Below are 21,862 nucleotides of genomic sequence, written 5' to 3' on the forward strand. Positions count from 1 at the left end.
AATGCAGGCTGTGTGAATTAGTTGCAAGCTATTGCATAGTTACTGACATGGGTTGAGACTAGTTAACACAAAAACTGAAAAGATTACCGGCTTTCACACCAACAATTTACCAATGACACAACACCAATGCAAAGCGTTCACACCACAAGTTGGCGGGTTTTAGCGCTTGCCTGGGTCCTAGTCAGCCACTCAATAGCACAGTCGGTTCTCCGAAACCCTACGGACTACCCATCGTTGGTTTTTTGGGAAGCCTGAGCATTCGATGCCTGAGGCACTCGTTCCTCGAAACCAATGAGCATAACGCGTAATACCATTTTTGTGGTGGCCCGGGGCTTCTAGTTCGCCGGACACTGCGCAAATTACGAGAGCCTACGCTGTGATTGGAAGAACACAATCAACCAGGTCCCAGCGTTGTGAATAACCTTCAGAATAGCTATGGGTAAACGCCGGATGCTTTTGCTGATACGAGACGGAGCGGTGGCGACGAGGCGACGATGATGCGATACGAGGCACATACAAGGGTAGACTTAAATCTTATGGAGACAAGATGGCCTTGTCTCTAGGACGAGACGTAAAACATTATGTTATCATGAAAATGAAGTAATTCTAACAACGTTTCTACCTTTACTCCATCTCGTTCGCCATTTCAAGAAACAGCCAGACTCAGGTCTGCCGAAGACCAGCCAGACAGTTCCTATCCCAGCCATTCACGACAGCCTACCAGCGCCAGATTCAGTCGCTCTATCGGCATCTGTTCGGGGAAAAGCCAGGGCTTGAAGTGCGCATTGTGCCGCTTCTTCCAGCCAGCGTATTTGAGGCAGGCCTTGTGGAACCGCTTCACCATCTGCCGGAAGCGAGAGAGCGGTCAATACGGGGCAGCGGGCGAGGGTCACAGGGGTCAAGAGAGATGCGCACGGCAGCCCGCACCATGTTGTAATTGGCTGTGTATTTTGTCGTCGGCACGCCGCGTCAATAGGACTCGGCGGCGACCCTCAGGACGGCTCCCGCTCGCGATAGGGAGCGGCGGCGACCCTCACACCCTCTCCCGCTCGCGATAGGGAGCGCGGCGACCTAGGACCTCCCGCTCGCGATAGGCGGCGACCCTCTCACCCTCTCCCGCTCGCGATAGGGAGCGGCGGCGACCCTCAACCCTCTCCGCTCGCGATAGGGAGCGGCGGCGACCCTCACCCTCTCCCGCTCGCGATATAGGGAGCGGCGCGCGCGACCCTCACACCCTCTCCCGCTCGCGATAGGGAGGCGGCGGCGACCCTCAACCCTTCCCGCTCGCGATAGGGAGGGGCGGCGACCCTCAGGACGGCTCCCGCTCGCGATAGGGCGGCGGCGACCCTCACACCCTCTCCCGCTCGCGATAGGGAGCGGCGGCGACCCTCACCCTCTCCCGCTCGCGATAGGGAGCGGCGGCGACCCTCAGGACGGCTCCGCTGACGACAGGCGTGATGGGACACCATACAGTCAGTAATACAATCAGGACACAAACAGTTGATAAGAAGCTGCTGCGCCGAATCAGCTACAACTGAAGGCATATTGGCAGTTCTCGTGTTATGGGAGGTACAATAATGCAGTAAGTACCTGCAAACAAACCGTATGTAGGCAATCGGAGAAGAAACTTTGTAGAATTACGAGACTGAAATGATGCTGCCGGGACCGGAACACCTCAGCGTGTTTTACACCACGAATGTCGTGACATGACATGATAAGACATGATAGACATGACAACGCATGAGACATGCTAGACATGATCATGTCTATCATGACATGATAGACATGATCGCATCAGACATGAAATAACACGCTCACTTATAGCTATTGGTTTGCTTTTCAGCAGAGAAAAACTGCTCAGACAAAAACCATTTCTCCGTTTAGCCGTTATATCTGGAAATCGTGCTCACAAACGCCAGATATGAATGACTCGAGCATTATATTTTCTTGACCTTGATCACAGCGTGACGTATGAGATGGTAGATTTTTAATGAGATTATTATGTCGTCACAAATGCCAAGGTGGCTTTCAAATCTTCCCCCATTGTGTTCTACCACATCCTTGCGGCCTTTAAACTCAAGAACCAGAAGGCTCTCTGGGTCTTAAACTGGGCATAGTTGTGAGCTGCATCAAAAGGTCTTTCATATGGCTATTTCAGGTTAAAACCCCATACAAATGTGGAGCACTTCTTTTAACGAAGGCATGCATCATAAAATATGCTCAAAACACCTAAAAGGATACACTACTGTACTCAAAATTGAAAACCGAATTGAGTTATCATCGTATGTATGATGTAAATCTGAAAGAGTGCGATTTCCTGGAAAATTTGGTCTCTGGCGTGACATAATTGGGTCAACTGTTTACCTCAACATCAGTACTGCTACCAAGAACGATATTTCGTGGAGACCAATCCACTAGTTTCTTTTTTGGCTATAATCTATCTGTAATTTGAAAACGCCAGGGGGCCGCAAGAAACCATCCCATCAGTCCGCGTTATGAAAAACAGCGAATAGGACGACGGCTAAGGTCAGATCAGGTTTGGGTTCCGATGTGACCCCGAGTGACCTTTGCTCAGAAAAAATGTCCGGGGTAAAGCTGGTTGCGTGAGAAGGCCTGCGGGTAACCATTAGCAGCATGCTGACAAAACTGAAGATAGTACCTAATGTCATGCGATAGTCCTTGCACTATTACGACCTTATAGGCGAAGGAATGACGCAGAAGGCGAGGATACCAAAACTCTATTTTCCGGTCAATATTTCGTGCATCGCCACGGGTTCATGCTCAGCACTCTCGAAAAGTAGGGGCGCAATGGTATCCGCAGTGCCCACTTCCCGTTCCTGTACCTATGATAACCGCCACTCCGGTCGGTACCGGGCGACGTTCCTGTACAGCTGGTGTGATCGGTATCTGGCAGCTGGTTGCGCCAGCCAGAGGCGCAGCCAGGGTTTTCTTAAAGAAAGAGCCCGAAGCTCAGTGGGCACGCATCACGCCGATCTTAACTCGCTGTCCAGAGCCCTCTATAGCCAAAATATAAACCGGGCCAAGGAGTGAGCCCGGGTTCCCCAAGTCCCTCACATGGCTGCGCCCCTGATGAAAGCCTTTGGCAACACATAGTTGTGACAACACTTTTTGGGTCATTCACTGCACTCCCAAAACGTCGCGAAGCCACTGTATCCAGCTATTTAACACGCGCCCGGGGTGGGTGGCTGTAGGCGACGTACTCGGGTGGGGTGGAGTGCCAATTTGACTCCCCTGAGGTCTCAAAAACTACGAGAGCTAGAGACAATAAACTCACGGGGTAGACAGACCTGCCTGTACGTGAACCTGCCGTGTCAAATTCGGGGTTCCCAGGTCATGGCCGTCGGGTCTTGTAAGGTCTTGCTAGGTCAAGCTTTAGGTCGGGATCCTAAGTTATTCTCAAGCATCCACATGCAACCATTTTTTTCTTGGTGCCTCTTCTAAGCAAAAGGCCACTGGTGTTTACTGGAGGTCAGTTCACGGTTTTTATCTGCAGAAGGTTACGATGGCCAAAAAGCTTTGAGACCGTTTTTACTTTTGAATTTAGATAAGCGTCCAGGACAACGCTAGGCAGTATGTTCCTACAAAAGTTGAACGGAAAGTGAACTAGGCCAGCGACCTAAGGCACTCATATAAGAACACTTCTCCAGTGATATCATTTGGTGATATCTGGTGACACTCATCTAGCTTAGTGACACCTTTGACCTTTATGAAGCTCATATAACACATTTTTTGACGTCCTACTTCTTAAAGCCAGGCCTCCAGTACAAAAGCAAGGTGTCTCTGACGTCACTCTTTCTTTACGCATGTCCCGAGTTCAATGAAATTGGTCGCAATCCTAAGTTCAGTTATCTGATTGTCTACAAAACTACCTCAAAGATGTGTGACTTCCTCTAACACTTCGTTGTCGCAGCAGATTAGACGATTCCCTAAGAGTGGCCTTTATTGACAGCCATGGCCAGGTTTTGCCTGGCATAGATCAGCGACCCTACAGAAGAAATTCATGTGTATACCAAACGATTAGCCATTGAATTGCCCACAGCTAAGGATGGCACGGCTCCACCGCACTATTCGGAAGTTGTTTTGTAAAAAAATTTGGAGGATGGTGGTCATACTGACCCCCACTCGGTAGCGTGTTAAAAGACATCTGCACGTTCCAAGGTGCGCCTTTGGAACATTAAGATAACCCGGTGTCAGAGGCATGACCCGATACCGACTCAGGTGTCAGAAGCGTAACCCAGTACCGGTTCAGGTGTCAGGGGCGTGACCCGGCACCAGCCCAGGTGTCGCTGGCGTGACCCGAAACCGACTCAGGTGTCAGAGGTGTGACCCGGTACCGGCTCAGGTGTCAAAGGCGCGACCCGGTGCCGACTTAGGTGTCAGAGGAGTGACCCAGTGCCGACTCAGGTGTCAGAGGCGTGACCCGGTGCCGACTCAGGTGTCAAAGGCGTGACCCGGTGCCGACTCAGGTGTCAGAGAAGTGACCCAGTGCCGGCTCAGATATCAGAGGCGTGACCCGGAACTGCCTCAGGTGCTAGCGCCGGCATTCCATGCAACTTTTGCGAGTCATTAGTAAAAGTTGTACCTGGGCGCTGCTGCCAGGCAGCATAAATTTTCCAGGTTACAACCAAGCACATCCTGGCTTATCCAATTTGAACTTCATGAAACGAGATCTTACGTGATTGATTATACGGTGTTCGTGGTCTGGACGTGCTGCGCCAGCATATGTCCCAGGTGGGCGATGGAAAAGGGGCGAGGGAAAACGAAGAAACGCGACGTGCAGGCCCAAAGTGTGGTAAAAAGGGAAGTATTACGCTTTGCTTTGCAACCCAGTCTGAAAAAATCAGGTTTACTGAGCACTGTATGCAACATGGCTGGATGAAACGGACGTGGAAAAGGGTGTGCAGTTTGATTTTAAGTCAGGCGCTGACGGCCGTCCGCATCAAGGTGGAGCTGACAGGATTGACTCACACTGTGCTAGCATTGAGCCTAACCCCTGTGTCTCACAGGACTGAATAGAGCCAAATAAAATGAAGCGCAGTGAGGCGACCCACAAATGAATGGATATTTTTGTGCTGACACGAAGACCAAGGTACTATCTAGTCATCAACTTATGTGGTTACCATTCACGCGTAACTCCTGCTAGTCACAAAGGGATCATTATCGTAGTCTTCTGTGTGATGCGTAAAAAAGAGTTATGTGACACTGAATTCGCGAGTTGAATGACTTCCTGTTAATTGATGAGCTGATCTGATGTGCGCGGACTATATCTTCAGACTAAAAAAACTTCGGTCATGATTTTACAGCGGCAGAAGCAGGGCTTACACTGTACTCGGAAGGAGTCCCACGTGTTGGCGTGGCATTTCCACTCATTGGCATCACGCCCTGTCGGCTTGTCTGCCGGGCTTGTTTGGGAAAACCACAGACATAAACGTGAAGTGGACATGATTATAATTGACTGAATACGTATATAACCAGCCATGTGAAAAGATCTCATGGCTCAATCCCTCATCCCATGGACCAGTTGATGACAGGATACCGATCCCCGATGACGAGGCTCATTCTTAGTCCATACACGCCCTCGTCTGCCAGAAAATAGTTCGCGGGCATTTAAATGCACGGCTCAAACCCTCTCGACTTGCATGCGTGGAACACGTTGCCCACGCCTAGTCCAAAGGTGAGCGGCGAGCAGCACTTCAGCGTTATGGCATTAAACACAGCACTGAATGCATCACATCCATTGCTGCAGCATAATGCGATAAGCCTCGGGACTGGCGCGGGCCAACGTTTCATCGGACGGCCGAGCAGTCGTCAGTCCGCCGTCATCTGGACCTCACACCTAATGTCGTCCGCCCACCAGAGAAATGTGAAGGCGGTAGAGGAGGCCAGCAGGGGCAACAGCGGCGGCAGGAGCGACAGCGGCCCGCTCACCTTGGGCACCAGCACCTGGGTGGCCTTGTTGGCCAGCCAGACAGGCAGCTGGCCTCCAGGGCTGCCGTAGGTTACGTAGTTGACCTGGCAGCTCTTCGGTGACAGGGGTCGCACCACGTACCCTGCAGCGAGGTCCGAGGTCAGAGGTTTATTAGCAGCCAGGTCGGATTTGATGCCAAAGGCCAGATCGATAGCTGGGCCAGGGCAAGGTCCTGGCTCAGGTCGTGTGAAGGTTAGAAACAGTTTACGGGCCACGTCAGCGGTCCAATAGGCGTCCGGTCTGAAGTGAAGCCCAAGGGCAGATCAGACAGCACGAGGTCGGGGATTTAAACCACAGGCAAGAGGTAAGGCCAGGCGTTTTAAGCCATAAATCAACGTGCACAGATTCCCACGGTGCCACAAGGACTCGCCCTCGTATCAGCTCTGCTCCTGTGCAATAAATACTCAAGGGTCCGTCCTGCTTGCGCAAGCGGGCAATGAACAACGACACCGTCTTGCACAGACAGACCCTGGTTGGTCTTCCTCAGCTGCTGGGCACGCTCAGTGTTTTTCTTCTTCTTTTCTTTCTTCAGTTTGCATGTTGACGACCGGTGGAGTGCAGCCCCAACAAATGAAAGGAGCCGGGACGTCATCCATGTGCCAGAGCTCGTAACGATATAGGATAAGGCAGCTCGCCGACGAACAAAAAGGACACTTTCTTGAACAGAATTAACATACTTCCGCGGCTTATCAATCCACACATTTGACTTTGTTTTTTACCTGACAGCCTATTTCTTCCCAGGAAACACCTGTACATAGCGCCTAGCGGGAAGAACCATCATCGCTTGCGGAGGATGTGAAAAACGAGCAATAATGCTGACCATGGGCGAGGTCAGGTAGAGGTCGGGGAGGGGGAGGGGTGGACACATCAGCCGACACGGAGTCTTTGGCTGTAGTCACGCGACTGTGCGGAGCTCGGAACTCGGAAGGGAGCTGACACGGAAGCCCGCGCGGCAGCCTGCTGCCAGGTCGGCGGTGGTTCGTGACCGAGGTGTTGCCTGCAAGGCAGCGAATGGAGAGTCGGGGGCTGCACGGACAAGGACAGAGTTTTTCTTCGCTCAAAGCAATGGCGTTCCGTGCGGGAGAGGTGCGATTATTTTGGCGGATAAACGTAGTCGATGGCCCCATTGCTGTATAGGGTAGCCATCGCAGTAGCGCACATGACCTGCTAGTGTACTAGCAGGCATGCCAAGTTGAATTACATCCTAGTCTTCCCAAGATGACTTCCCACGTTGTGTCATGACAAAACTCAAAGCCGCGGGCAGTTATCTCCGACCGTTCTGTATATATTCAGGTAAGGACGACAACTACCGCAGAGCAGTTGACAATGCGTTTATGCGGTGTTCGTTAGATTCTATGGAACGTCATAATTGCACATAGATCCTCTTTGCTAATCCGTGTGCGCATTTAGCCTGGCCTGCTTCCTAGCGATGCTCATTTTTCAGAGAGAGCAACCTGCGCAAGAGCATAATGAACAGTAACGTCAGTCAGACGAAGATGACCATCCCGTATACCCATATGGACGGACACATGTGTCAGCGAACACATACTTGCTATTTCAGTGGACATTTTGCCAACACTACCAATTTTACTCCCGAAAGCACTAATTCAGCCTCGCGAGTTGCGAGCTCCACTAAACCCTAGTTTTCCGACAACAGCTAGGCCGCTTTGACGTGGGTTGTTACCAGAGAAGACCTTGTCAAACGACTCTAAACGGTACTCATCGCCAGGCTAGCAGCCATCTTGTAAGATGGCGGGTGCCCGTCCGTTTTGTAGTTTCAGTACGCGTACTGAGCTAGGTGTGAGAGTGGACCCGGCCTCTGTTATGCACACGCCCTTTTAGTCCGATTAGGTGATCAGTCCGCAGCTCGGCGATAAAAAAAAACACAGGAGAAGTGGATGTTGGCACGCTACTGAAGCTGACGCCAGGGACAGCTAGCTATGCCGCGAAGTGCGTTGTCTGCTCATGGCTCTGCTCTCCTCTATTGACGGCGAAAGAGGCTGGGAGGCAGACGCCAGGAGAGCTTTGTGGGTATGGCGTAGTTCCGTGGCGACCGCGACATTTGGATATCACCAAGAAATAACGCTGGAGGGAGTCTAATGCCTGACAGCGTCCCGGGAGACAGACGGAGCATTTTGAAATCGTGAAACACGACCCGGCTCCGCCAGCCGCTAACCGGACGACTGACTTTGGCGGCCTCATCTCATCTTCGCAGGCCGCTGGTGCCAGCAGAAACGAAGGCAAAGTGATAGTCATCAGGACGCCCTGCAATGCAGTGGCGCTCAGGGCTCTTAAAACTACGTTTCGCCCCGGTCCCCATGACGGCGGTTTACTACGGTTCAACATAGTTTTACTTGTCGAACCGGTCCGCCGAAAGGAATGGTGCATTAAACTTGCCGACAATATAATGATTTTTTTCTGGAATTATTTTCCGCTTGCGTTGTCGAACAGGTACTGGTCAAATATGTGATCTTCAAGGCTTGCTCAACGGCCACATTTTGGGAAACAGTCGATGCAACGAACTTCTTGCCACGATTAGATTAAAGGGCAAGTCAATCGCTTGCCACGCAGAAAAAACATCTCGCAGCTTGCGGTACACACTTTCGTCAACATCTCCAGCCAGACACACCCCTGCTCTTTCTGCCCAGTGCACTACGTCTGGCAAACCTGGCCATGCTTTCAGCGCAAATATGCACATGATCATTTTCATACACCGACATGCACTTAAAGTATTTACATAATATTAGACCCTGAATTAATTTGATCCGTCTGTACTGCATTGACCTACAGGTCTCGTGGCACCCTCCGCCATTGACATTATGCGAGCACTAGCGAATCACCGGTCGCTGGATATGCTGACAGCCGCTAACTCAGCACCGGATGCTGCCAACGGATACAAGTTCTGGGCACTCCCGATGAGCGCGAGCTATTCGGCATTCCCAGCGACGCCTCGGCCAACAGCACCTCCGCGCGTATAACCAGTGACCAGGTGCCCACGCGCCGTGTTTGCATTTAGGCATTTAACGCCGTGAGGCATTTAACGTACTGGATTTCACCCTTCAACAGCCTGTTACGCACGATTTCAATCCATCAGCAATCAGTGACAGTCACGAATGACGCGCCAATCGCCCAAGCAATTCAAGACGATGTCTGTTGTGACGACCTCCTCCAAGTCTCTCATTTCAGGCGTACTTAAGCCAGGATTGCAGCGACCTCCATACGAGTCCGAACAGACACGGCGGGACAGACGGCCAGAAAACTCCCGACCCTCACCTGAGAGGTAGTTCAGCGCCCTGACGAAACCTTTCCGGGGCGGGAACTGTTGGTGCGACACCGAGTGCCCCAGGCTGTAGTACTCCCGGCCTGTGTCCAGCCACGAGCGGAGCACCACCAGGTCGCGGTTGCAGAGAGGCGAGGGGCAGGCCACTGGAACGACGTCACGACGGGTGACGTCACGGTCGCGGTCCCGGCTGGCGATCACGACCGCGTGACAAAGTGTCAAATACCTGACGATCGAGTCTATGGAGTATCGGGCGCACAACATCGGCAGGGACCGGCAAAATAATGGCGGCAGGGAAAGATGCTTTAACGAAACATAGCGGCAAGCCAAAACATCAAATAGTCAAAGGTGCCGAATTAATATTCGAACGGAGAATGATGGCATAGAGAAACCCAAAGTACTGCCGAAAATATAGACAGGGATAAAGCTCAACATAGTAAATGACCAGTTGGGAAAATATCGACGAGATGAAGCTCGCCGGGGATGAACACCGCAAAAGAAGCAAAGCAAGTTTATTTGATATGTGGCGATGGTCGAACAAACAACTGCACGCGCCGCGCGTGCAAACCAATGCCTACCAACCATATTCCGTCGGGCGTATTTGCCCAAAGGCTATGCTAGGTGGGGTGCGGTGAGGTGAACTTGGGCTTGGTTAGCTCTTGGCTTAGAAAATCGGCCCGGAAATTGATGGATCCAGCATTTCGGGAGCCCGCTGCAAAATATCATACCTAACGTACACTCAACAAAATCACCTCTGTCGTGCTTCCGAGAAGAAAGTGGACAATTCTGACCGATTCAACGGTGCTAATCACGACTATAATGCTTAGATTGCTAACTAGCTCTAGGTCACCAGATACGATGGGGCAATATAGGCATAGCACGTGGCCCTATTAGAATACACCTGTCAGTTTATTCGCACCATAACAGTTTTGGTTGTAAAATGTCCGCGAACGCCAGAATAACAGAGGCTATCTTAAAACAGTGTACAATTTTGTATGCAGAACATAACTTGCCAGGTTTAGTCTTAGGCAGCCATTTTGGATTTCCGCATAGGTCTGTTACGCGCTTTTTGTGCAGTAAAATCCGTAAGATAAATTTAAGCACCATATGCAAAGCAGTGGTGTTAAGTGGTGCTAATGGCTTCTTTTTCTGCTGCCCACGCCCGAATGTAACCACCAAGACCGTTGACCGGGTCATTTCCGAGAAAAAGCATAACTCTCGTGCATATGCACACCACCATTGCGATATATTGTGCTTTACATACGCAATGACGTACCAACGGCTTACAACTGCAAAGTATACGCAACTTCTCTTCGCTTGCCGATTGCACACATGCCTTGGATAATTCCGAACTTGCACCCAGCAACAAACTGCTAGGCATCGAAGATCTCAACTTGACGTGCTATCGCTTCTCCATCGCCGAACGTCTCGATGGAGCTGTTTGCCGTGTTTGTCATCGCTGAACGTCTCGATGGAGCTGTTTGCCGTGTTTGTCATCGCTGAACGTCTCGATGGAGCTGTTTGCCGTGTTTGTCATCGCTGAACGTCTCGATGGAGCTGTTCGCCGTGTTTGTCGCCCACTGCGCGGCAGTAATCCGGATACCAGCCGAGAGAAGCAAGGAAATGAACCTTTAGGGAAATGTAGCGGGCCATTTCCTGGAAGCTTGGCTGCAGCTCTCACATCATTTGTTGGTAGCTGTCCATATCGACGTTCAACAGGAAATTAACTGCCATCGTTCAAAAGGCATTTCAGGCGTTTCTCCCCCATGCCCATGAGGATGAGTCGAACCGCTCGCTTCTGAAGAGATCACGACTTTGTGACCCAAGAAACATTTTTCCGTGATTTGAGCCCAACTGAACCAGGAAAAAATATGGCTCAGGTACCCGAAACATGGATCATGTTTATTTATGCCCTTCATAACAATGCTCATAATGCCCTGTTTAGTATGCAGGGAATATGACCGAATATCACTGAATTCTACCGCAGGTAAATGCCTATGTTCTTGGTGACTGGTGTCAGGTTCTGTCGAATAGGCCATTTGTCTTTCTGGGATCGCACGTTTTTGCCAGACTGTCCCACTCCCATGCGAAACAGCAAAGTCTCGAGTAGCCGAGATGTAGTCCAATCAAACTCGCAGCAATCCTGGTGTCCCCGCAGACTTGTCACGTGTTTTCTCTTAGTTTATAAAGCCCGGAAGATATTTAATGTCACTATATGTTTCCTTCCTATACGACGCATAATCATCTGGACTTCACGGGCAGCACTTGGCCACTACGCCGGAGGCTGGATCTCCGGATCGGTTTCGACGCGTCTGTGAATAAGCTCGCCGGATCAGGGTGGCAATGTTGAGCGCTACGGTTGGGCCGCTGACATTGTTGCTACCAATGATGGTGCTCTACATACTGAAGATTGGAGCCAGATTGTTCTGGCAGTTACCAAATGATGGAACTTCACTACGACCATGCTGCTGTTGTTGCCTGGAGTGCAGTAGTTCGGCCTTAATCTCGGGGGTCCAAGTCAAAATCTCTGGGAAGTCTTCCGGTTCGCATTGTGCGATCCTGCGTGGTCCATGGGCGTACCACGCCATGTACTGAAGGGTTCACGGACGTCCTGATGTTGATGGATCGCACGAATGACACACTTTGTGATCCATTCTGGCTTCTGATGCGTAACAAATAAGTTGGGGATGTGGGGCTCAAAACGGCAACTCCATTTCCGCGAGGCACGGATCAGATAATAGGTGGAACGTTCGGATAGTTCATGGCTTACTTTTTCATCCTCCAAATACCTTCGTGAACTGACGGCTGACGCAGACAGAAATATTGGTCACCACTGAGCTCCGTCAGCGTAAGCCTCACACCGCCGGCGCGGCAAGAGCTATCGATCGCCCTCCGCCCTGCAGCTATCTGCCAAGCTTTATTGCACAACAATTGCACCTTGTGTGTGTGTGGGGGGGGGGGGGAAGGAAGGAGACGCCGCGCCATGACATTTACCCAAGCCTGCTTTGGCGACGTACGTCTCAATGCGGCTATAAAAGAACCACGGGTAAACCATGAAAAAGCGCAGGTCCCGTGGGGACAGACCCATACAGCGTAGGTCCCCGTGAGGGCAGACCAATACAGCGCAGGTCCCCGTGAGGACAGACCCATAGAGCGCAGGTCCTCGTGAGGACAGACCCACACAGTGCAGGTATCCGTGAGGATAGACCCATACAGTGCCTGCCAGTCCAGCTGTTGAGAGTATGGCGGCGTGAGCCACGCGTCGTCACAGCAGCATCGTGTAGTTACTGGCGTAGTAGAAGATCTGGTTGTTCGGGTTCAGGCAGCCGCCGGTGTCGATCGCCAGCATGCTCTTGTCATAGTGCTTGGTGTAATCGACGTCATGAATCACGTCGTACACCGTAGCGGCGTCCACGTCTGTGTAGGTTGTGCTCGCCTGCCATGCATGGGAGGCACCGCTGTAGATGTCGAAACTCTAGGCGGGTTCAAAACAGGCTCGCACTTATACCATACCGAACCAGCTCAGAGCACTACCACGCAGACGCTAATCGTGCTGTCGAACCGGCTGGTGTAAGAATTCGTTGCCAATTCATTACTTAATATGTCCCGTAGCAATTCTAGCAACTGTATGAGCCCTTTTAGTAGGTTAGCTTGATAATACGTGACGTTCAAAAAGCTTACCTTCATCATTTTGCACTCTTTCTCGTCTGGCTGTTTGGTCCACACTTTTGTGGAGTTGTTGCAGAAGTCCAGCTTCCATCCGTCATGGTTGTCGGCCAATGCCACCAGCTGCCGAAAGTCCTGGTCCTCCGCCACCCGGACCTCACCCAACCGCATGACCCTGACCTGGCCAGTCGGCTCACCCGCTCTGACAATCTGGGAATGGCACGTCAGATCAGTATCTCGGGTCGGTGGCCATTCATGTGGTGGTGGTTGATCGGATGAGGGAGCCGGCCGTCTTTCGATTAATTTTTACAGACATGGGAGCCGGTCGTCTCTAGGTTGATTTTTACAGGCATGGGAGCCGGTCGTCTCTCGGTTGATTTTTACAGACATGGGAGTCGGTCGTCTCTCGGTTGATTTTTACAAACACACATGGTCGCGCTTGTTGACGCACGTACTGTCATGCTGTCTCACGACGGATCCAGAGGACATGTTAACAGCTGGCATGGCGCCTAGACCATGTCCTCGCAGTCATGAGAACGCTGCACGGCACAATCAGGTGAAATCGACACGCAACCAGCTGGACTACTTGACGCTTCTTAAAACAAAGACCATGTGAAGTAAACCATTTCATGAGGGATACTATGCCCAGAGCTGGGCTAACATGAACTAACCAGGCAAACGTGTTTGCGAGTTTGTGCCTATAATAGTGCAAACAGATTTTGTGTCTGTAACACGAACGGCGAGTTTGTGTCTATAATAGTGGTGGATGACCTAACTCGAACAGGGCCTTTGAAATTTCCAACGCATGACCTGCCTTCCTTGCACAGCCTGATCACTTCCCAACTGAAACAAACTTTTGGGCTTATGACGAACTCAATATGTAAAAGAAACCACATTTTTGGACGATATTCAAGCACCAAACGTTGGATTGATAGCGGTCATAAGAGCACTGTTCCGGTAAATGTGGACGTCTCCTTCGAAATAGCAGCCCAGATGATTCATACTCTGTTCGCCAGTGATCACTTATTGCTTAATGATTCCCGACCGGCCTTAGCCTAAACTGCCAGCTGCCTTAAAAATGACTCTGCCTTTAATCCCATTATTAAAGTGTGTTGAGGAGGCGATTCGGCAACTCGGGGTTTCGCTGTTTTCTCTCCGAAAATTTGTGTCCATGACAGGCGCAGGAGCGGCACCGGAGTCCGACTTTGAGAGGGACTCCCGTGAAATTTGGCGATGATGCTGAGATAGTGATTGGCACGGGGTTGCGCTCGCTGAGTTGCTTCTACAGGAATTGCTGCTGTTTCCGGTACGTGAAACAGTTGCACTATAGGTGTCCTTAAATTAAGCAATATACCAAAAATGAAGGAGCATGGCAAAGGTGATTACAGGACTGGAAAATGGTGAGTTTCCTTACACTGCAAACGACATTACGGGTCGTCAACGCGGGCAAATAAGGAATACTTTTCGGCATCAATTTAAATCGGTATCGGTATTACGTAAAGCTTTGCATTTTCTGACCATCTTTGCACTTTCAACCGATCCATCTTCCATCTATACATCTATCTATCCATCTCCCACCTCAGTGCAGCAAACATCATTTAGAAATGCAATGACATGTCAGAAGCGAGTACAGGAACGCCAAAAGAAGAGGGGGGGGGGGGTTAGTGCAGTGCACGGAGACCATGGCCGAAGACCGTTATCAGGCAGCCAACGGCGGCTGCTTCAAAAGGCTTCGCTTTTTAAGGTTACGCTTCAATAAGCCACGCTTCAATAAGCCACGCTCGATTGCCCATATCCTTCTTTCACCTGAAAATTGCATACACCTATGGGGCATGTTCACACGCGGTATGCAGGCACCGTAATTCATTTCGAAGAGAGATCAGCATTGTGGCCGACAGTCAAAATATATTTCTGATTTCGCCGTCTCTTTCCCCTACCCTGGCACCACCTACGGCGATATTTTGGGATTTTACTTTCTTTTATGATGCCGTGGTAATGTACCGTCGCCTATGTTCACTAAAAACGTGGTAAAAATTACTTTGAAAGTTTCGTTGTAATCCTCCCTTGTTCTGTATCTTGGATACACCAAGCAATTCTGAATCTTGAAATGCTATCTTGAGATGGGATTTTTGGAATTATTAGCTGTCGACCTGCGTTAGTTGCGTCAAAGTCGGGCGAAACGTGGCTTATGATGTCGGGAGGATAATAATCACGTCGGGAGGGATTAAAAACCCAAATCGAAAGCCGTTTGCCTTTTGATGATCGACCAAGTACTTATCGAGACATCAAGAAGAAAGGGGTGCGGACCGACGCCCCCTGACATGACATATATTTAGCATGTCCTAAATAATGTGTTTTAATGGGGTAAATTGTAAAAATAGGGTTGTATTCAGGGGTTCCAGAAATAATGTCCAGGATTGGTGCAGATGGTTAATTTCCGTTTCTGTACATTTTAACAAAAGGCAACGATGCGTTTATGCAGTATTCAACAGGTACATTGGTCATTCCACGACTATTCAACCGGATGACAGCACGGTGTCCGTTTCACTTTTGACAAAGACAATTATATGAATGACTTATGCGGCCAAAACACGATTCTGAAAGTTTTAGAACGCTTTAGTAGGGCGCGCCAAAACGAACTAAGAGCTGATGCGAATGCGCGATGACGTCACGAGCCCTATTTTCAACTTGCTCTAGAGAAAGCAATTTGCGGAGCACAATGCTGGAATAAGTGCAATAGAAAACAAAAAAATCCTACATTTTTGGAACCATGGGTTAATATCACACACAGGGCAATGATCAATTCAAAACATATTGTGACCTAGCTTGGCCTTTGACCCCTTTTTCTAAAACAATTTGGCTCTTCGATTGGTTTTAAACCGACACGCATCTGAAAACGATTGTTATGACGTTCTGACTAAAACAAGAAACCGATTGAATCTCTTCTAGACTGGTCGCAAAACGAATTTGACCGTTGGCGGGTCACGCACATGGGCACGCCATAAGCCGACCACCCGGTGTCGGGTGACCAGTGGTGATCGACTCACTCCGTGGGGAACAGCCATCGTGGCCTGGAAACCAACTGGCATTCCGCAGCAAGGTGAAAATGAAGAACGCGTTTTGATCAATCTTACGTGCCAGCCATTAATCCCGAGTCACGCACGTTGAGAACCAAATTATGCTTCCGTGATGTTGCGTGCAGCCATATATCATCACTTCACTATATCATCACCTACAAAGTCATCGTGGATAGCAAGTTAGCTCACTACTCATTTGCTCTTGTCGGTTGATGAACAAATACAAAATGAAACAAACAGACTCAGATGCTTTATGGATTACGTTGCATTCTAGCATTTCACAAAAAGGAAACTGATATTTGTTTGAAATGGGAAGTCATTCCTTCGCAATAAAACCATTTTGAGCCTACACAATAACAAATTATATCAAAATGTAGCACTGACGACGCAAATTCAAGTGGCCGAAATTCAAAGTCCGGGGAGAAACCAGGTTTTGGGGGGAGGTTGAATCAACTTGTTTGGCTGAGCTCCTCGAACAGATTTTAGAAAGTGACGCCCCTGCTCCAAAGTAATGCACACAAATGCCACCGCTGTCATTACTGCATCTCATTAACACACCCAGTCCGTGGCGAGGGCGCAGAGAGGACCGCGCTCATCACGCTTGTTAAGCACTTTCATGGACGACGAAACAAAAAATTGCATTTCCTAAGCCGGCAAACTTTTCCCCGACCGTATGCATTAGAGTTGCAATTTTTCCTAGATGACCTCGCGATCCGAGCACCTTTTTCCATGGCTGAGCCCGAGACTGGATGTAGATCAGGGGCTTGTGTTCACAGATTGTGTAGCTCCAGCATATCCACTTGTTCACGGGACAGCATCAATATTTGAAACGGCAGAGACCGATGTTAATTTCTGTAAGCTGAAAAACGATTTGTCACCAGTTTCTACCAAACTCCTCAGATAGGAGTTCTTCTCTAGATAAATGTCAGAAATTTTACGCAAGCTCCTGCTTCATCATTCATGCTTCGGGTCAAATGACTCTACAGATAACTTCAGCTTGACACGCCAATTCTGCACATTTGTAACCGCTTAACACATTTCTAATAATATTTGTTGGTGATGATGGCGAATGATTTGCACCGCAACCACCTTAATATTGTTATGCTGCAGAAACACTTTTGGTTCCACTCTCTTTCTACGAATTTAACCCCGTTATGTTATTAAACATTCCTCGGAGGCACTTACTGACAGCGGAAAAAAACTGCAGGTCTTCATTTTCTCACCGCGCGGCAACACAGCTCTGCGCACGATGGCGCGCTATGGGTCACCCGGTCCGTATGCTCAAAGCCAGCAGCGATTAAGATGCGTGATGTATCGAAGTCTATATGTGCGGTCCCAAGCCTGCTTAGCCAGAACACGACGTAACTTGGCTCCGGCTCAATGCCAGATTGAAACGCAATAGTGCAATTTCAGAATAGATGGCTGTTTCTTGTATTATGTGGGGCTAAACCTCAACTTTATATGTTAGTTGTCGATGTGTCGTGAAAACTCGGAACGTAAGACGTTGCCATTCACGCGTTTCGTGAAGGACGGCAGGTATGCACGGTGAATTAGCACGCATTCGTCATTCAAACATTATTCCGGAAAAATATCTAAAATTTCGGAAGAAGTTCTAAGGTTTTAGGTTTTAAGATTTTACCTAGTTGTAAGATATTCATGAATGGTTTCAAGGTCGCGGTCACGGTTCCCGACGGAGTGAGCCCATCGCGCCCAGTCAACGACACCGGCCGACACATGACACCAGCTTATGGCGTGCCGCCGTGCCTGGTCCCCCACAGTTGAAATTCGAGTTGCAATCGATCTAGAAGAGTCCCCATTGATATCTTCGTCATTTCTAAATGTCAATCAATTGTTTTTTTAGTTGCATTTTGGTTTGAAGAAAACTAAACTATGTTTTTAGAAAATGAGGCCGAAGGCCAATGCACATCACAATGTGTACCTAAGAGACATCGAATGTTATATTGACCCATGTTTCAGAAAATACAGGTATTCAGCTTATCGATGCATTTATTCAAAACATTATGCTTCCCAAAATATATTTTGCTAGAGCAATTTTACAACCAGTATTTGTAGCGTCATCGCGTGTTTTCATCAGCTCCTAGTTACTTATCCGTACGTCATACGGCTCTAAAGCTTTCAGAACCCTGCTTTGGCCATAAAATGACCCCAATATACCTCTTTGTCACATTTGACAGGGGTGGCGTGTTGAGGTGCACTCAACCGGAGTCGGTTTGTCTTGGAATGACCCATGTGCCTGTTGAATAGTGCACGGCCCTGCAGCATGCAGCGCAAAGACGACAGGGCATACATATATGTAACAGCGCAAAGGCTACTATGCATATAAATATGCAACTACCTGCATTAATGCCTACACATCATATGTGCTGATATACGATATGAACCATATGTGCGTACGTCTGACAAGAACAAAGCAGACATATGGCACACAAGTAGGCGCAAGGGGGAAGCCGCAGGTGAATCATTCGGTTGCGAGCAGGGTTTTCCACCGGAATTTAGCGTGGACCAACCTTGTGGCTGGAAAATACTCGACATCCGTCTACACTCATTCATGCATCGTTGGAAGGCAGGAAGCCAAGAACTTGATGTACGTGGAACTGACAAGTTAGCGGCAGTCTGGAGCCACGAACCTTCCCTTCTCTTATTTGACAAAGATTGTTCATAAAGCTCCTTTAACGTGCAAGGTCGTCCTTGCACTTCCCGCTACACAATGTGCGTAAGTGCATACGGTTCTTGCGGACTACTACTCGCGATAACCGGCTTAGCCTTATCACCAGCTATAGATTCTCACCGTCTTTATAATTTTCACGTAACTTCGCTTTTGTATCGCGTCCACCGATAAACTGAACAGCCCTTTACCCACGGATAGAATCGGCTGCCTTTCAGGCGAACAAAACGGCTGCCATGGTAGCGAACCGCCCGCGTGTTGACGTGATCGATTTCGGTGGTGCACAACTGACGCGCGAGCCTGGCGGCCCAAGGCTGCACGACGGGGTGGCCGTCGCACTCCGCGGTTCGGCCGTTGTTTGGAAAGCTTGTTTCGGCCGAGGACGTCACAAACCCTCGTGAGGTTCGAACAGCGGCAGAGGAGAATGTAGTGTGATGTGGTCGGTAGCATGCACTGGTCATGGCACATGCGCTGAGTGGAATGCATGGTCAGAGTCGTGACGGCGTAACAGCGCGTGACGGCGGGAACATCGCGTGACGGCGTAACATCACGTCGGCAGGCGCTGGAAGCAAACTATCGACGCTCGGACGCCGGTCCTGGGCTGTCAAGGGCAGTTAAAACATTGAAAAACATATCGCGCTTGCCAAGTTTGTTGTCCGAACTCTCTCCAAACCACACGAGTACAAATCCATCTGGTCGAGCGGTAGCTAACCGCTTTTATGCTTACTGGTCCTTATACTGATACTTCGGTTCAGTATTGATGATGACTTGCAGCTAACTGTGTTTTATCTACACCATTACATGCTGAGGCAAGGGTATTTCGTTTCGTTTATCTTCAGGGTCGTTTATTTTGTTTCGAATTCCTCGAACAGCACTGAGGCGAGATCGATACGTTATAGAGCACATGTATACATTTCGAATTACAATGAACATCATTTAACATTGCTAAGCATCATTATTTACCCTTCTCGAGCACTGGTGCTCGACCAGTAGTCAAAGATAAGCTTTATCATCGGAAATTTAAGGTTTTCTTCATAAGATGTCGACCGCAGTTAAGTGATGCCCGGAAATTCAAAAGAAATGCAGCTTTAACAACATCACTTAATGGCTGCTATGGACAAATACAATAAGAGATCCCATTTGCAGGGGAAGTGTCGCTAGGGAGGAGATCTGACCCGCCCGCTCTCTATCGGCGGATAACATACTGAAAGCAAAATAACCATTGCTATGAATGCTCGAGGCTGCGCGTACTGAATACCGAGCACGCGGTTCAGCCGAGGCTGGCTACACTTCTGCGTCAATCATGGTCCAGCGCACGAAACATAAACTATATTTGCTCATGAAAGTTATCAACTGTACTAAAACTAGTCCCCGAACGAACTTTAGATACCAGGTAACCTTTAGGTAGGTAGTTAGGTCCAAGGTCACCCTTCTAGAGCGGATTTTGACGCGAAGACCTTGATTGCCCAACAACCTCGATCGGCCTTGACCGGACTATCCAGCTGCCCTGACGACTCATCCACAGCTGGGGAACTATGTTTTGCCTTCGAAATAACGGGTAGATCACCCTCTCTCACGGCTGCAATACCTTTAAATCGTGCTTTGTTCAGGGAGGGCTGCAACCCGCAGCTGGCGTAGGCACGATAACGCCTAGCTGCAGCTCAGACCGATACCATATCGTCTATCGTTAGCGGATAGGACCGCTCACACGCTGTGAAAAGGAACCGCTGAATAGCTGCTGCCAGCTGCGCCAGCTGAGACGTTGCTTTAGACCGCAGAAGCAGTAAAATTTCGCGACGCCAGTCACATGATACGGGTTTGCCACGAGTACAACTATTTGGAATTTTCGCAGTAGTACATTCCTGATCCTCCATTCTTTGCACGGCGCACCGCTATCAGGTTCGGAACTGGAAGAGCGGACGCAGACATTCCATACCGACGTGAGCGCCTCGCTGTCGTGCCGTGCCGCTGTTCAAGACGTGAGCGCCTCGCTGCCGTGCCGTGCCGCTGTTCAAGACGTGAGCGCCTCTCTGCCGTGCCGTGCCGCTGTTCAAGCCGTGAGCGCCACACCGCCGTGCCGTGCCGCCGCTCGAGACGCCGCTCAGCCACCTCCGCCGTCCGCCGCCGCCGCCGCCGCCGCCGCGCCACCACGTCACCGTCCGACTGGGCCGGCCCGCCGACACAGGTGGCCCGGCCGCCCCTCCCCTCCCTTGCCCCTCCCCGCCGACGCTGTGTCGATGCGCCCAGCTCTGTCGACGCCGCCGGCGGCTGGACGCTGCGGTATGGATCCGCCCGGGTTCGTCCTGCTGGCTGTTATGAGGCCCGGGCTGCAGTGTTGGCAGCGGGCCCAGGCCCGGCTGGCTTCGCCGGGGTGGTGATGTAGGTCGGGGTCGGTCCGAGGCCTTGTGCGTGGTCAATGCGGGGCCTTTTGAGGCCGTTAAAGGGTGTTATGGTGAAGCACTAGCATCACAAAAGAGACTGCAACGGCAGGTTCAGTGTTGGGGCCATGGTCAAAGACAACGGCGGATCCAGGGGTGGAGGAGGTAGGGAAAAGGGACCATACTCCCAAAAGCCGTGGAATTAAGATTTCAGCCCACAAAACGACTGGGCGCGTGCTATTCTGTGCATGCCGCGTCATGTTTCCAACTTTTTATTGCGTAGGTTTCTCGTTTTGGTACGGCCGGAGCAGTCAGCTGTTTCAACAGTCAACGCGTATCCGCAGCGTACGACGGTTGCGAGTCTAGCATGAATAGTCCGTTACTAGTGGGTGGTTAACCCGCCATCCCAGTGACATTTCGAAAGGTGACTTAACCTGTTATCCCATTTATTGGGTTCCCAAAGACCCGTTAACTTCAGCTTCACACCCAGCCTATCGTCACATATTTATCCTGCTCCCCGCATTTTATATATATATATATATATATATATATATATATATATATATATATAAAAGTAGGTGTGGATGTGGGTGTGAGAGCCACGTTGTGTTTTGAATGACATTCTGCAAGAACCGTTTGCCCCCCCCCCCATCCAAAATGGCTAGATCCGCTCCTGGTCAGAGCTAGGACACCAATACCATGGCGAGCGCTTAGTCACAAAAGTGCCAACAGGAGAGCCCTTTATGCAGCTGAGACAGCCTTCCATGCTACAAAGGTTGCCGTCCG

The 21,862-nt window shown here is 50.0% G+C and overlaps 1 protein-coding gene across 1 annotated transcript in view; it reads right to left on the reverse strand.

Annotated features, from left to right (window-relative positions):
• LOC119108368 (START domain-containing protein 10) overlaps nt 1-20,721 on the reverse strand; it is a 26,027-nt gene extending 5,306 nt beyond the window's left edge. The window contains exons 1-6 of the mRNA XM_037231943.1: nt 20,635-20,721; nt 12,951-13,145; nt 12,558-12,705; nt 9,263-9,415; nt 5,950-6,071; nt 722-844 (exon numbers count right to left, since the gene is read on the reverse strand). Coding sequence (XP_037087838.1) covers nt 722-844; nt 5,950-6,071; nt 9,263-9,415; nt 12,558-12,705; nt 12,951-13,106 — 702 coding nt within the window. The 5' untranslated portion in view covers nt 13,107-13,145; nt 20,635-20,721. The remainder of the gene's footprint in view (nt 1-721; nt 845-5,949; nt 6,072-9,262; nt 9,416-12,557; nt 12,706-12,950; nt 13,146-20,634) is intronic.
• Nucleotides 20,722-21,862: the final 1,141 nt, after the last annotated feature.

The sequence above is a fragment of the Pollicipes pollicipes genome, unplaced genomic scaffold, assembly GCF_011947565.3.
Source record: "Pollicipes pollicipes isolate AB1234 unplaced genomic scaffold, Ppol_2.1 Scaffold_6686;HRSCAF=7923_pilon_pilon_pilon, whole genome shotgun sequence".
Taxonomy (NCBI): domain Eukaryota; kingdom Metazoa; phylum Arthropoda; class Thecostraca; order Pollicipedomorpha; family Pollicipedidae; genus Pollicipes; species Pollicipes pollicipes.